Here is a 17,418-nt window from a genome sequence, read left to right as displayed (position 1 = left end):
CGCTTTCTCTCTCGAGTGCTGTTTTCGAAGGTGGAATACTGTCTGATATAAAACAGAGAGAATGGGGTGTCCAGGCCACACCGTAACTGGGGATATGTTCGGCTCCAGTCCCAGTTCATGGTCATAACCTTTTCACAGATTCAGGGTGAGAGTCTCTGTGAGACGGTAAAACTGGCGGAGAAAATCCGCTTCACAATTCAAACCCCAACACATGAGATTCTACAAATCAGCTGGAATAAGATTTTTGTAAACTGCTGAATGAGAGTGGATTTTCCGCTTTGGCGGTGGAGTAAGTCGGCGATAGCGGATTGGGACCCCATTGTTCACTACGCCTGATTTTACTATCCATTGACACCAATGAGTTCACTGAAGTAACTGATATCAATCCAATACTTCAAATAAATTTGGAAATACCAGACAGGAATTATATTTTATCCAACAAATGCTTTTTGAGAAATAATACAAGATTTGATTCTAACATGAAATGGTTTGCTGTTCTTAGTCGGGAAATAATATGATTTCAATATTAAATGTTTAATCCTGTAATGAATAAAATCAAATACTCCTTTTCGGTTGATGATTATTTCCCATCACACACACTGCCCGGTGGGATGGACTGAGGGTGAGCTGTCAGGGTCAGACAGCGTCCTGTTTATTGGGACATTTGTTTTGACCAGAACAGAATAATAATGGACCAACACCCGGACCGTTACTAACTGGTAAAATATTAATGTAATTTCTAACTCCAGTGGGGAGTTCCGGAGATCGTTTCCTCTCTGAGCTGTTGTGCAGCAATGTTTACTCACAACAGGGAGATTAATGGGACATGAGGCTGGACCTGGTTACAGAGATCTATAAGGAAACCTCCTGATACATTTCTGAGACGATCAGGGGGCGGGAGATTTCACACGGCTACAGCAGGCCATGGGAAAGCTCTCCTGCTCCTCCTTGGCCCACAAAATATCTGTTAAAAAGAATCTTCTCAGTGTTCTGGACCACTCAATGCCCATCTAAAGGGCGGCTCCTCCCCCCATTTTTAACCAACATTAAATGGTTTCCCCTGTACGTCATAATAATCTGATTTACATATTACACGTGGCCTGACCGGAAACAGGTGGGTGTTGCTCGGGCCGCTCTTCCCAGGACATGACCCAACGATGGCGGAGCCAGGAACGCCAGTGTTAAAGGGTCGGTAAGTAACCTGATATCATTTACAAGCCTCGACCACCCCATTTCCGCCAGGCGAGGATACTTAAAATCGGCCACACCTTTCCTAACCTCCGCCCTAGTATCAATCTTCGAAGCCCACAAGCTGGTCCATTTTCTCAAATTGCATCGGTTCATAACACGTGGAGGGAAATTTTCACCATCACTGGGAACTGAACTGGTAGAGCGATTCACCCGCCCCTTGCAGAACCGGCCCGATTTTAATTTTTGCTCCGTCAGTTTACCGCCCAAGATGTGAAGGTGAAATTACCCCCTACGTCTCTGACCGCAAGGTTCGACAGGTGTGTGAAAGACATCAGACAGTGTTTGCCAAACACTAACATGAATGTGGACGAATGGATCCGTGTATTCAGGTAAAAGCTGAAAACCCCCTCCACGGAGACTGAACCCCTATACCGTGGTGTCGAAGAGGAGTTTATCCCCAACAGCTCGGTAACACAGGTCGCTGTCCTCTATGGGCAGTTGTCCAAGATGCACAACGAGACAGATATCAACAGCTGCTGGAAGACCATCAATTCGGTCAAGGAGGCCTTTTGTTCCCCCGAAACCTGCAGGTCTTCCAGCCGAGGGAACTCTCCGCGGCCAAGTGTTGGCCACTGGCACAATCCAAGGTCCAGTATTTCATGCTGAGGTGCACACTGAAGCGAGGTGCGGCCTACACAAAGGCTTTATGGGGAAAGGCAACCGTGTAAGGCTATCCCACCTTGTATTGTACAGCATGTGTTAGAAGAAATTTAATGTGTTTTGACTTGTAATAATGGAATCGTATGATGTGTATTGTGTTTGTTTTGAATTGTAATTGTAATATTTACATTGCACTGTGTCTATTCATGAATTTTATGAGATAAAGTATTTTTTGAAATATTAAAAAAAAAGTTCCAGTTCTTATCGTAAAGATGTTGGAAGTTATACAAATATCATTTATTGCAGGCATCAGGTTTGAAATAGGGATTATTTTCTTAAGGGTGAGAAACGAGGGACTGTGGAGGAGCAGAGGGGTTTGCGTGTCCAGGTACAGCAATCAATAAAAATAAGTGCACAAGTGTAAAAAATGAATGAAAGATCCCAATTTCTAGGCTGTCATATCCCAAGGTACCGCTATCAGGTACTTTCCCAACTCTGTGGAATTTGCTGATACAATCAGGCCCCACTGCCTCCCTTGCTGGTCCATTCCATACATCCAGCCCCCTCTGCATTAAAAAATATATATTCAAGCATTCTGCTCATTCTGTGCCCCAGGTAGAGAAGATTGAGAGTGACAGGAGGACCCAGACCATTAGCCTTATGTGAGTTTGGACATTATCCACTTTTTTGTACATTTCTATTTTTATTTTTGAACAAATTCTCCAAACCCTGTGCGCAGTGAGTGCTGACTCCGGGCCCTTTGATTGACAGCCCTCACCTCCGCCCGCCTGCGTCCTGGGCTGACTCCTCCTATCACGTGACACGCGGTACCGTCTCTCACCTTTGCGCGCTGACATCGCGATGCGTGCATGCATCTCCGGCCCGAGGGACGCCGCGCGGTCCCTGTGCCGCGTTGCTTTAGCAACAGGCGCGTCCCGGGAGGATTATGATGGCGGCCTCGGGTCGGCGGTCGGAGGGCCGCTGCTGTGGGCGGGGTCGAGACCGACAGAGGGAGGGTCCGCATCTGGAAATGGCCTGGGCTCCGGAGCCTTGGAATGGCGCAGTGAGGCCGGTCCGGTCAACAGCTCCTCCGACTTCAGGCACGATTGGCGTTCATGGGGTCGCAAACCTCGGGACGGAGGGACCGAGACCCCGGGACGGTGGGACCGAGACCCCGTGATGGAGGGACCGAGACCCCGGGATGGAGGGACCGAGACCCTGGAACGGTGGGATTGAGACCCCGGGACGGAGGGACCGCGACCCCGGGATGGTGGGACCGAGACCCCGGGATGCAGGGACCGAGACACTGGAACGGTGGGACTGAGACCCCGGGACGGAGGGACCGCGACCCCGGGACGGTGGGACCGAGACCCCGGGATGGAGGGACCGCGAACCCGGGACGGTGGGACCGAGACCCCGGGATGGAGGGACCGAGACCCTGGAACGGTGGGACTGAGACCCGGGGATGGAGGGACCGCGACCCCGGGATGGTGGGACCGCGATCCTGGGACAGCGGGGCGTCGACCCCGGGATGGAGGAACTGCGACCCCAGGGATGGGGGGACTGTGACCCCGCGGACGGAGGGACCGCGACACCGGGAGGGAGGGGCCGTGAACCCGGGATGGAAGGACCGTGACCCCAGGGACGGGGGGACCACGACCCCAGGGACGGAGGGACCGCAACCCCGGGATGGTGTGACCACGAACCCGCGATGGAGGTATCGTGACCCCTGGAGGGAGGTGGTCCTTGAGACCGTCCATGCTCTGTTGTGAGACCTCTGTGTGTGTCTTGCTCTGTTCGTGTTCTATTACATTGGCTCCCGGTGTGGCAATGCCTCGATTTTAAAATTCTCATTCTCGTCTTCAAATCCCTCTATGGCCCTCACCCCCTCCCTATCTCTGCAACCTCTTCCAGCCCTACAATCCTCCTGTTCAAATCCCTCCATGGCCCTCACCCCCACCCTATCTCTGTAATCCCCTGCAACCGATTTAATCTCCACCGACAACCGCATGTCTCGCCACCCTCAGTGCTCGGACTCTCAGTCCTGTATAACACACAGTCAGTGCTTGGACACTCAGTCCTGTTATATACAGAGTCAGTGTTAAGACACTCAGTCCTGTTATATACAGAGTCAGTGCTAAGACACTCAGTCCTGTTATGGACACAGTCAGTGCTGGGACATTCAGTCCTGTTATAGACACAGTCAGTGCTGGGACATTCAGTCCTGTTATACACACACTCAGTGCTGGGACATTCAGTCCTGTTATACACAGTCAGATAAATAAATAACTGCAAACTAAGAATGAAATCTCCAGGACCTGACGGTTTCCACCCCAGAGTTTTAAAGGAAACAGGTGGGGAAATTGCAGATGCATTCATCATAATTTCCCAAAGCTCTCCAGACTCAGGAATTGTGCCTTTGGATATGAATGTTGAACATGTCACTCCGTTTATTTAAGAAAGGAGGGAGGGAGAAACCAGGACAATACAGACTTGTCATTTTAACGTCGGTTGTGGGGAACTTACTTAAACCTATCATGAGAGACAAAATGAGCTGGTCAAAGAGAGTCAACTTGGATTCGTGAAGGGCAGGTCATGTCTGTCTAATTTAGTTGGATTTGTTGAGGAATCTAACAAGGTGGACAGCGGAATGTCTATGAAGGTTTTCTATATGGACTTACAGAAAGCATTTGAAAAGGTTCAGCACAAGAGATTAATAGAATAAATAAAAGGCACAAAATTGAAAGTGACCTTGTGACTTGGGTTGGAATTGGTTGGGAGGTCGGAGAAAAGAGTAAGGAGAAAGGGAATGTTCTTTCATTGGCGGGATATGACTGGTGGTGTCCCCAGGGATCTGTACTGGGGCCTCAGCTTTCCACCATATTTATCAATAACTTGGATGAATCAATAGAGAGTAATAGGTCCAAGTTTCCAGATGACACTTAGTTATGAAGTGCAGTAAGTTGTGTAGATGGAAGCAGGAAGTTACAAAGGGAAAGTTTAAGCGAATGGACAAACTGTGGCAGATGGAGTTCAATGTGGGGAAGTGTGAGATCATTCAATATGGAAGCAAAAAGGAAACATTGGAGTATTTTCTGAAAGTGAGAGATTGGGAATGGTGAAGGAGCAAAGGGATTTGGGTGTCCATGGACACAAATCACTAAAGGCTAGTGCACAGATGCAAAAAGCAACCACAGACAAATGGCATTTATCTCCAGTGTTGGAATTACAAAGGGAAGGAAGTGAAGCTTCAGCTCTACAGAGCCTTGGTCAGAGCCCATCTGGAGTACTGATCCTCACCAAGGATATGTTGGCCTTGGAGGGAGGACAGTGCAGATTCACCAGAATGATACTGGGCATTGAAGTGTTCAATTATGAGGACCGGTTGCATAAACTTGGTTTTGCATTCCCTTGAGTTTAGATGTATGAGGAGTGATCTGATCCAGGGATATAAAATAATAAAGGGATTCGATAGGGTAGAAAAAGAAACTATTTTCTCTGGTGGGGGAATCCAGAACAAGAGGGCATAGCCTTAAATTTAGAGCTAGGGCGTCTAGGATTGAAATCAGGAAACTCTTTTTCACACAAGGAGAGTGGAAACCTGCTCAGGCTGATTGAAGTGGACCCTGTGATATAATAGAATTTTATGTCCTGTCAGACTTGGACATCTTGTAGATCCATCTTTTAAAAAGGTGGAGGAGCTCAGTTCTAAGACGTATTGCACTCACGTCGTCATAAGTCCTCAAACTGTTTCTTTTATCAACGAGATATGAAGGTCAAAAACACTGTGTTTAAAAGAAAGCTGATTTATTTGACAGTGGTACAGAATACTAAACTCCAGCCCAGTAAAAGGGGGTCATTAACATCAGAAACAAACTCCAACTGTCAGAATGAACATGGTTTAGTCCTGGATACAGCAATAACAGCAGAATCCAATCCCTGCAGTCACATGTGAACTCGCTGGTGACTCAGCAGGTATGATGACTGAGTGAATCGCATTCCACACACGGAACAGGTGATCGTCCTCTCCCCGGTGTGAATACGTTCATGTCTCATCAGATCCCATGTTCTTTTAAAGCTCTTCTCACAGTTAGAACATTTAAAGGGTCTCTTATCAGTGTGAACAAGTTGGTGTTCAATCAGGCCGGATGAACAAGTGAATTCCTTCCCACACACAGAGCAGGTGAATGGCCTCTCCCCACTGTGAACTCGTTGGTGTGTTAGCAGGGTGGATGACTGAGTGAAGCTCTTCCCACACACGGAGCAGGTGAACGGCCTCTCCCCAGTGTGAACTCGCTGGTGTGTCAGCAGGGTGGATGACTGAGCGAATCCCTTCCCGCACAGGGAGCAGGTGAATGGCCTCTCCCCGATGTGAACTTGCTGATGTCTCAGGAGGTGGGATGATCGAGTGAATCGCTTCCCAAACACAGAGCAGGTGAACGGCATCTCCCCAGTGTGGACTCGCTGGTGTGTCAGTGGGCTGGATGACCGAGTAAATCCCTTCCCACACACGGAGCAGATGAACGGCCTCTCCCCAGTGTGAGTACGTTGGTGTGTCAGCAGATCACTTTTTCTTTTGAAGTTCTTCTCACAGACAGAACATTTAAAAAGTCTCTTATCAGTGTGAACAAGTTGATGTTCAATAAGGTGGGATGACTGAGTGAATCCCTTCCCACACATGGAGCAGGTGAACGGCCTCTCCCCAGTGTGAATTCGCTGGTGTGTCAGTAGGTTGGATGACTGAATGAATCCCTTCCCACACACGGAGCAGGTGAACGGCCTCTCCCCACTGTGAATGCGTTGGTGTGTCAGCAGATCACTTTTTCTTTTGAAGTTCTTCTCACAGACAGAACATTTTAAAAGTCTCTTATCAGTGTGAACAAGTTGATGTTCAATGAGGTGGGATGACTGAGTGAATCCCTTCCCACAAACGGAGCAGGTGAACGGCCTCTCCCCGGTGTGTCTGTGTCGATGAGTTTCCAGCCGGGACGAGTAACTGAATCCCCTCCCACAGTCCCCACATTTCCACGGTTTCTCCATGGTGCAGGCGTCCTCGTGTCTCTCCAGGTTGGACGATCAGTACAAGTCTCGTCTGCACAGAGAACATTTGTCTGGTTTCTCCCCACTGTGAATGGTACGATGTTTTTTCAGGCTGTGTAACTGGTTAAAATTCTTTCCACAGTCAGTGCACTGGAACACTCTCACTCGGGTGTGTGTGTCTCGCTGCTATTCCAGCCACAGTGATGTTTGAAATCTTTTCCCACAGATGGAACAGATCAACATTTCTCCTGTATTTTAAGGCCGATAATCTTCAGGTGCTGGTGAATAGAGTCAGATCTTGACGTGATGTTTGGTTTGCGTTTCTCGTCTGCAAATCCTCCCCTTCTAATACCCTGTAAAAGGAGATAACAAAAGTCCTCACTGTGAATACGGAATAGAAATTCAGAACAGGTAATTCTAGTTTCTATGAAACATTCTACTCGCTCATTCCCCCTGACTGTAAATCCCCGTCCCGCACACTCACCCTCCTCTGACTGCTAAAACGCAAACCCATCGCACAACTTGCAACAATTTTCCTTCTATTTAATTTTTCTGTCTTGAAGATCCCGACTCGTACTGGTTTCAGTTCTACACTCACTGGTTCCATTCCCTCTCCTCCACTGAAGGTGCTTGCTCTGGCTAGGTTCAGTTCTACACTCACTGCTCCCCCACCCTCTCTTCCCCTGAAGGTGCTGACTCTGGCTGGATTCAGTTCTAAACTCACTGGTTCCCCTCCCTCTCCTCCCCTGAAGGTGGTGACTCTGGTTGGATTCAGTTCGACACTCACTGGTTCCCCTCTCCTCTCCTGAAGATGCTCACTCTTGCTGTGTGTATCTGGTCTGCCCCTCATTTCGACACTATGTCCCTCCCTATAGCTGCCTGTAAGCAGTCCATATGTAATATCTCCCAAATTTGGCGACGGAATCTCCCTGACCAGTCAACATTTCTCCTTCATTTACAGACACTCCCTGACCAAACACCACTTCTCCTTCATTTATAGACGCTCCCTGAACCTTCGCCATTTCTCCTTCATTTACAAACTCTTTCTCACCAGTCAGCATTTTCCTTCATTATTAGACGCTCCCTGGCCCATCACTATTTCTTCTTCATTTGTAGACAATACCTGACCTGTCAACATTTCTCCTGCATTCACAGACACTCCCGGACCAATCACCGTTCCTCCTTCATTGACAGACACTCCTTGACCAGTTACTATTTCTCCGTCATTTACAAACGCTGCCTGACAAGTCACCATTTCTCCATCATTTACAGACTCTGCCTGAACTTGCACCATTTCTCCGTCATTTATAGATACTCCCTATCCCGTCACCGTTTCTCCTTCATTTACAGACACTCCCTGACCTGTCACCATGTCCTCTCCCATTTATAGATACTCCCTTAACAGATGCCATTTCACCTGCATTTATAAACACTCCCTGACCCGTCACCATTCCTCCTTCATTTATAGACACGCCCTGACCTGTCACCATTTCGATTTCATTTATAGACACTCCCTAACCAGACACTATTTTTCCATCATTTACAGACACTCCATAATCAGACAATTTTTCCTTCATTTGCAGACACTCCCTGACTGATCACCATTTCTTCTTCATTTACAGACATTCACTGACCCATCCCCATTTCTCTTTCATTTATCGACACTCCCTGACCCTTCACCGTTTCTCATTCACATGTCGACACTTCCTCACCCGGCAACATTTATCGTTCATTTAGAGACAATCCCTGTCCAGTCACCATTTTTCCTTCATTTACAGACACTCCCTAACTAGTCAGCATTTTTCCTTAATTTAAAGACACTCCCTGGCCGTCCCCATTCCTCCTTCATTTATAGACACTCCCTGACCTGTCACCAGTTCTCCTTCATTTACAGACACTCCATGACCAGTCACCATTTATCCTTCATTTACGGACACTCCATGACCAGTCACAATTTCTCCTTCATTGACAGACGCTCCCTGAACGTCCCCATTTCAACTTCATTCAGAGACACGTCCCAACCAATCACCATTTCTCCTTCATTGACAGACGCTCCCTGACCGTCCCCATTCTACTTTATTTACAGACACTCCCTGACCTGTCACATTTCTACTTCATTTGCAGACACTCCCTGACCGTTTATCATTTCTGCTTCATTTGCAGACACTCACTGACCAGTCACCTCCTCTCACCGCATCTCCTTCCAGATGTCCGTTCACTTGTGAGCAAGGCCCTTGCCATCCACAATCTTATTGCGGATGGCTGCATTTCGGAACATCGGAACAGGAGTTGGCCATTCAGCCCCACGAGCCTGTTCCGCCATTCAATTAGATCATGGCTGATTTACATCTTAACTCTATCTAACCTCCTTGGTATAATAATCCTTAATATTTTGGCCGAACAAAAATCTATCAATCTCAATTTTCAAATTTACAATTGACCCACAGCCTCAACAGCTTTTTGGAGTGAAGAGAGTTCCAGATTTCCACTACCCTTTAAGAACATAAGAACATAAGAAATAGGAGCAGGAGTCGGCCAATCGGCCCCTCGAGCCTGCTCCGCCATTCAATAAGATCATGGCTGATCTGATCTGATCCTAACCTCAAATCTAAATTCATGTCCAATTTCCTGCCCGCTCCCCGTAACCCCTAATTCCCTTTTCTTCGAGGAAACTGTCCATTTCTGTTTTAAATTTATTTAATGATGTAGCTTCCACAGCTTCCTGGGGCAGCAAATTCCACAGACCTACTACCCTCTGAGTGAAGAAGTTTCTCCTCATCTCAGTTTTGAAAGAGCAGCCCCTTATTCTAAGATTATGCCCCCTAGTTCTCGTTTCACCCATCCTTGGGAACATCCTTACCGCATCCACCCGTTCAAGCCCCTTCACAATCTTATATGATTCAATAAGATCGCCTCTCATTCTTCTGAACTCCAATGAGTAGAGTCCCAATCTACTCAACCTTTCCTCATATGTCCGCCCCCTCATCCCCGGGATTAACCGAGTGAACCTTCTTTGTACTGCCTCGAGAGCAAGTATGTCTTTTCTTAAGTATGGAGACCAAAAATGTATGCAGTATTCCAGGTGCGGTCTCACCAATACCTTATATAACTGCAGCAATACCTCCCTGTTTTTATATTCTATCCCCCTAACAAGAAAAGCCAACATTCTGTTGGCCTTCTTGATCACCTGCTGTACCTGCAGACTAACTTTTTGATGTTCTTGCACTGGGACCGGCAAATCCCTTTGTACTTCAGTACTTTCCAATTTCTCGCCATTAAGATAATAACTTGCTCTCCGATTTTTCCTGCCAAAGTGCATAACCTCACATTTTCCAATATTGTATTGCATCTGACATATCTCACCCAGCCTGTCTCTCTCCACTTGTAGGTTTTTTATGTCCTCCTCACACTCCACTTTCCCTCCCATCTTTGTATCATCTGCAAACTTTGATATGTTACACTCGGCCCCCTCCTCCAAATCGTTAATATCGATTGTAAAGAGTTGGGGACCCAGCACCTACCCCTGCGGAACACCACTGGCTACAGGTTGCCAGTCCGAGAATGCACCATTTATCCCAACTCTCTGCTTCCTGTTACATAACCTATCCTCCACCCATGCCAGAATATTACCCCCAATCCAGTGATTCTTTATCTTGAGCAATAATCTTTTATGTGGCACCTTGTCGAATGCCTTCTGGAAGTCCAAATACACTCCGTCCACTGGTTCCTCTTTATCCACCCTGTACGTTATATCCTCAAAGAACTCAAGCATATTCGTCAGACGTGACTTCCCCTTCGTAAAGCCATGCTGACTTTGTCCTATTAAATTATGTTTATCCAAATGTTCCGCTACTGTCTCCTTAATAATGGACTCCAAAATTTTAACCACCACAGATGTTAGGCTAACTGGTCTATAATTTCCAGCCTTCTACCCAATACCCTTTTTAAATAAGGGTGTTACATTAGCAGTTTTCCAATCTGCCGGGACCTTTGCCGAGTCCAGAGAATTTTGTAAAATTATTACCAAAGCATCCACAATCCCTACTGCCACTTCCCTCAAGACCCTTGGATGTAAGCCATCAGGTCCAGGGGATTTATCCGCCTTGAGTCCCATTAATTTACTGAGTACCAATTCCTTAGTGATTTTAATCGTATTTAGCTCCTCCCCCCCGAGAGCCCCCTGTTTGTCCAGTGTTGGGATATTCTTAGTGTCCTCTACGGTAAAGACTGAAACAAAATATGTATTCAGCATTTTTGCCATCTCCATGTTTCCCGGTCTCATCCTCTAAAGGACCTCTGTTTGCCTTCGCCACCCTTTTTCTTTTTATATAAGTGTAGAAACTCTTGCTATCTGTTTTTATATTTTTTGCTAATTTATTTTCATAATCTATCTTCCCTTTCTTAATCAATCCTTTCGTTACTTTTTGCTGTCTTTTGAAGACTTCCCAATCTTCTATCCTCCACTTAGTTTGGCTACCTTATATGTCCTTGTTTTTAGTCGGATACTATCCTTAATTTCTTTACTTAGCCACGCATGGCTGTCATTTCTTTTACACCCTTTTTTCCTCAGTGGAATATATATTTTTTGAAAGTTGTAAAATAACTCCTGAAATGAACACCACTGTTCATGTATCGTCTTACCCTTTAAACCATTTTCCCAGTCCACTTTAATCAATTCCGCTCTCATACCATCATGGTCTCCTTTATTCAAGCCCAGTACGCTTGTTTGAGAACCAACCTTCTCAACCTCTAATTGCGTATGGAATGTAACCATGTTGTGGTCACTCATTCCAAGGGGATCCTTAACGAGGACATTATTAAGTAATCCTGTCTCATTACACAGGACCAGGTCCAAGGTTGCTTGCCCCCTTGTAGGTTCAGTTACATACTGCTCAACATATCCATCCCGAATACACTCAATAAACTCTTCCTCAAGGCTACCCTGCCCAAATTGATTTGTCCAGTTAATATGATAGTTAAAATCCCCCATAATTATAGCTGTTCCCTTATTACATGCCTTTCTTCCAGCTGAGTTGCAACTATTAGGAGGCCTATATATCGCGCCCACGAGTGTTTTTTTCGCCTTATTATACCTTATCTCTCCCCAAACTGTTTCATTATCCTGATCCTTTGTCCCAATATCTTTTCTCTGTATTACAGTGATTCCTTCCCTTATTAACATAGCCACCCCACCTCCCCTTCCTTCCTGCCTGTCCTTCCTAATTGTTAAATACCCTGGCATATTTAATTCCCAGTCGTTGTCACCCTGCAGCCATGTTTCTGTAATGGCCACAAGATCATACCCATACGTCGTTATTCGTGCCTTTAACTCGTCCATTTTGTTATGAATGCTACGTGCATTCAGATAAAAAACTTCCAAATATGTTTTGTGACACTTAGTTCCTGCTTTTTCCTTTTTTAACACTTTAGCTTTTACTCCATACCTTCTGTCGCTTCCTGATACGCTTTCCTCTGTCTCCCTGCTCAGGTTCCCAACCCCCTGCCACAGCTTTGATGCTGGGTTAATCGCCTTACGCCTTCTAGTTTTCATTTTATCTGTCGTGCCTAAAGTGCCTAAAGTACACTTTCTTTCCGCTGCTGTATGCTTTTGCCTTTCACTTGTTCTTGAACAACTGTTTGTACTATTTGTATTGTAGATTTCCCCTGGGTCTTCCCCTCTCTTGCTGCTCTCTTCTTTATTCCCTTCTGACTCCCCGCTGAGGTTCCCATCCCCCTGCCACTCAAGTTTAAACTTTCCACAACACCACTAGCAAACACCCCCGCGAGGACATTGGTCCCGGTCCTGCTCGGGTGTAACCCGTCACGCTTGTACAGGTCCCACCTTCCCCAGAACCGGACCCAATGTTCCAGGAATCTAAATCCCTCCCTCCTACACCTTCCCTGGAGCCACGCATTCATCCTGTCTATTCTCCTGTTCCTATACTCACTAGCACGTGGCACCGGTAGTAATCCTGAGATCACTACCTTTGAAGTCCTGCTTTTTAATTTATCTCCTAACTCCTTAAATTCACCCTGCAGGACCTCATCCCTTTTTTTTACCAATGTCGTTGGTACCAATATGGACCACGACTATTGGCTGTTCACCCTTCCCCTCCAGAATGCCCTGTAGCCGCTCGGTGACATCCTTGACCCTAGCACCAGGGAGGCAACATACCATCCTGGAGTCACGTTTGCGGCCGCAGAAACGCCTATCTGTTCCACTTACAATTGAATCCCCTATCACAAAAAGCCCTGCCACTCTTCTTCCTCCCCTCCTGTGCAGCAGAGCCACCCGTGGTGCCCCGAACCTGGCTCTTGCTGCTTTCCCCTGATAAGCCATCTCCCTCAACAGTATCCAAAGCAGAATATCTGTTTGAGAGGGAGACGGCCCAAGGGGACTCCGGCTCTACCTGCCTAGTCCTTTTACTCTGCCTGGCGGTCAGCCATTTCCTTTCTGCCTGCGTTTTCTTTACCTGCGGTGTGACCACCTCACTGAACGTGCTATCCACGATAGTCTCAGCATCGCGGATGCTCCACAGTGAATCCACCCGCAGCTCCAGCTCCAAAAGACGGTTAGCCAGTAGCTGCAGCTGGACACACTTCCAGCACACATGGTCGCCAGGGACACTGGTAGTGTCCATGACTTCCCACATAGTGCAGGAGGAGCATATAACGGGTGCGAGCTGTGCTGCCATGACGTGCCTTCGACTCTTAGACTCTCTTCCCGCTCTAGGTCTCCCCTTTTATACTCGGCTCACCTCTCGGACTCTCCTGCCTCACCTGTGATGTCGCACAGTAGTTGTCTCTTGTTGCAGGTCTGCTGCTGCTTTTATTCCACAATCTCAGTCTTCCACTCTCAGGTCCACTGCCGCTCTGCGGGAAAAGTTCGGAAGACTTGCTTCCGGCCATCACCCCTCAATGGCCGAGCTCTAATTTTCAGATGATTCCCCCTTGTTCTGGACTCTCCCACCAGAGGAAATAGTTTATCTCCATCTATTCTATCAAAACCTCTAATCATCTTAAACACCTCAATTAGATCAGTCCTTAATCTTGTTTATTCAAGAGAATACAAGCCTAGTCGACGCATCTGTGCACATCATTTACATAATTCATCACCATAAATACAGGATAGAAATTCAGAACACACAGTTCTCGTTTCTCTGGAACATTCTTTTCTCCCTTGCCCATCATAAGCTGTGAATGCCCCGTCCCAGACACTCTCCCTCCTTGCCCCTATTAAGCTGTAAATCCCCCGTCCCACACTCTCCCTCCTTGCTCCTATTAAGCTGTAAATCCCCCGTCCCACACTCTCCCTCCTTGCCCCTGATGAGCTGTAAATCCCCCGTCCCACACACTATCCATTCTTGCCCCTATTAAGCTGTAAATCACCCGACCTACACTCTCCCTCCTTGCCATAATTAAGCTGTAAAACCCCTGTCCCACACTCTCCCTCCTTGCCCCAATTAAGCTTAAATCCCCCGTCCCACACACTCTCCCTCCTTGCCCCTATTAAGCTATGAATTCCCCCGTCCCACACACTCTGCCTCCGTGACATGTCCTCGCTATTTGAAATCCAGATTCATCGCAGGATCTATTTTTCCTCCTTTTCGCTCCTGAAGGTTCTGCGTGATGTTGGGTTTCGGCCCCAGTCACTGTTTGCCCTCCAGTACCCGGCCAAATGGTAATTCTGCACTTGTGAGCCTGTACAGCGAGCTGCCGGCATTTCAACCATGGAGAGCAGCACAGTCACCGTCCCTGGCTGATTCTGTCCGGCAAAGCTGAGGCCAAAGGAAAGCAGATCAACAACCTGCATTTACACTGAGCGGAGTCTCAGCAACATCGAGTGCGGATCAGGCCCTGAATCAGAGTCGGGGGTCCCGGGGGATCGGGCGGGCGGGGGTCCCCGGACTCCATTACACCCATCATCCAGCGCCTACCCCGTCCTACCCGCCACTTCCCGGTTTCTTCTCCCGTTTCCACCGAGTCCGACTCGGGAACAAAGGAAAGGAGCGATGCGTTCCCAGAATGCACGGCGGGCCACGGGAGCATGCGCAGTCCGAGCGGAAAAAAATCAGCATCTAGGATAGATAGAGGGGTTTCTCAGCCGCGGGGGATTGTGGGGCCTCCGGCCGCCATTAGTCGCAGTGCGTCGGTCACCGTTTGTATTGCCCGCGTCGCGCACAGAACCATTTCTCGAAATACAGACTGAGAAATTCAGAGCCGGTTTGCTGAACAGACACTGACCGTACAATGAAGATCAGTGTTTTTCAAACTTTTTTTCTCGTGACCCAGTGGAAGAAAAACTCTTCCCCCAGGGACCCAAAACAATAATACCTTCTGACTGGAGTTTTCACCAAATCCCAATAAAGGTCAATACATGCTCGCTCTTCACTTCACTTCAAGTAATAACTAAAATTAGACATCGACGTTCCTTGAAAATCATTTTAAATACAGTTTAAGTACAATAATAAAACGGTCAGTTTGAGTTTCACTTATTTAATGTGGCGGATGGGTCCGCCGGTTGTTCACGATCTCGTTCCAATCTGGATCACAAGATGAAAGCGCTCCACGCATATCAGGTGCTCTGTTGAGTGGGTTTCTTTCTCTTGTTTTTAACCTTGTCAGAGTCGAAAATCCCAGTTCGGAGATGTAGGTTGTTTTGAACGGCAGCAAAAACAGAACACTAATCTTACTTAACAGAGGATATTCTTTGAAAACACTGATCGAAAAAGATGACAAACTGAATGACTTGTGGCGTGTTTTCAGTGTGCTCACAGGTGAGTCGCATCAGCTCGTTTTCTTGCTCAAGCATCAAGTTTAGCTTCATTATTGATTCAGGATTTTCGAAAGCAAAAGGATCTTTCATCCAACGCTTATCCACCAAATTTTCAAATCCCTCTGCAGGGAAGTAGTGATCAAAATGGTCAGACAGAGCAGCGAGATGTAACTGTATGGCACATTTCACTTCATTCCCTTTATCTTTATTGATGCTGTTTTCTCCACCCCAGAGGGCTGTGGATGTTCAGTCGTTTAATGTATTCAAGATTGAGTTTGATAGATTTTTGGACAAGGAAATCAAGGGATATGGGGATCGGGCAGTAAAGTGGTGTGGAGGTACAAAATCAGCCATGAACTATTGAATGGCGGAGCAGGCTCGAGGGGCCGTAAGGCCTACTGCGGCTCATATTTCATCTGTTCTTATCCTGCCAGAGGTGCGGTGCCCTGAACTGAATACATTACTTTAAATGAGGTCTAACCAGAGCTCTGTATAACTGTGACATAACTTCCACTCCTTTTTATTCCGGATCCCTTGAGATAAAAATCAAAATTCCATTACCATTTTAACTTTTTTTTTGCATTTTTAGTGAATTCTGTACATGTTCCCCAAATCTCTCTCCTCCCTCACAGTTCCTAGATTTTCCGCATTTAGAAAATACTCTGATCTATCTTTTTATGGTCCAAAGTGGATGATCTCACACTTACCCACGTTGAACTCCATCTGCCACAGTTTCACCCACTCACTGAATCTATCAATGTCCCTTTGCAACTTTCTGCTCCTATCTACAATGTTAATTATGCCACCTAACTTAGTGTCATTAGCACACTTGGATATAAGGCTCTCTACATAAGAACGTATGAAATAGGAGCAGGTGTCGGCCATACGGCCCCAGGAGCCCACTCCGCCATTCAATCAGATCAGGGCTGATCTTCGACCTCAACTCCACTTTCCCTCCCGATCCCCATATCCCTTGATTCCCCTCGGGTCCAAAAATCTATCGATCTCAGCTTTGAATATGCTCAACAACTGAGCATCCACAGCCCTCTGGGGTAGAGAATTCCAAAGATTCACAACCCTTTGCGTGCAGAAATTTTTCTCATGTCGGTCCTAAATGGCCGACCCCTTATCTTGTGACTGAGTTCCAGTTCTTGACTCTCCAGCCAGGGGATTCAGACTCTCAGCATCTACCCTGTCAAGCCGTCTAAGAATGTTACACATTTCAATGAGATCACCTCTCATTCTTCTAAACTCCACAGAATACAGGCCAATTTTGCACAATATTTTCTCATACTGAAATTGCAGCAAGACCTCCTTAATCTTATATTCCAAAACCCTTACAATAAAGGCTACCATATCATTTGCCTTCCTAACTCTCATTGGACCCTTTACAGCTCACTATTTCCGGCATGTTTTTCCTCTATTCCTTCTATAGGGAAAATAAATGAAGGCTGAAATCATTTTACTATAACTACACTCGTTGATGTTTTGGAAACAATATCCAACTGAACTGCATCAAATTCAATTGCAAACTTCAGAGTTTCTGAACGAAATAAAGTAATGAGAACACTTAATTGCGATGGCCGGGAATCGAACCCGAATCAATTTCTTGGAAGGCAACTATGCTCACCTATATACCACCATCGCTGACCATCCATCATCATAAAATAGTTGATAAACATCAGACCCTGAACAGACACTGCAAGCTGTTGGATTTTGTTCTTTATTTGAACCGGTTTCTGACTGACCAT

General features: G+C 46.7%; 1 protein-coding gene across 5 annotated transcripts; it reads right to left on the bottom strand.

Annotated features, from left to right (window-relative positions):
* Positions 1 to 5,641: 5,641 nt before the first annotated feature.
* Positions 5,642 to 14,920, bottom strand: LOC137318044 (zinc finger protein 271-like). Of its 5 annotated transcripts, none has more exons than XM_067981033.1 (2): positions 14,839 to 14,920; positions 5,642 to 7,244 (listed from the first exon to the last, which is right to left on the bottom strand). In XM_067981033.1, the coding sequence occupies exon 2, from the start codon at positions 6,889 to 6,891 to the stop codon at positions 5,797 to 5,799; it is 1,095 nt and encodes a 364-aa protein (XP_067837134.1). In that variant the 5' UTR covers positions 6,892 to 7,244; positions 14,839 to 14,920; the 3' UTR covers positions 5,642 to 5,796. The 5 variants fall into 5 exon arrangements, with proteins under 5 accessions (XP_067837134.1, XP_067837130.1, XP_067837131.1 ...); XM_067981029.1 differs by having other exon boundaries at positions 14,431 to 14,910; XM_067981030.1 differs by having other exon boundaries at positions 14,699 to 14,910.
* Between the last annotated feature and the right edge of the window lie 2,498 nt (positions 14,921 to 17,418).

This window comes from Heptranchias perlo, unplaced genomic scaffold, assembly GCF_035084215.1.
Source record: "Heptranchias perlo isolate sHepPer1 unplaced genomic scaffold, sHepPer1.hap1 HAP1_SCAFFOLD_64, whole genome shotgun sequence".
Taxonomy (NCBI): domain Eukaryota; kingdom Metazoa; phylum Chordata; class Chondrichthyes; order Hexanchiformes; family Hexanchidae; genus Heptranchias; species Heptranchias perlo.
The sequence above is the reverse complement of the archived record's forward strand: the minus strand, read 5'-3'. Positions and strand labels throughout refer to the sequence as shown.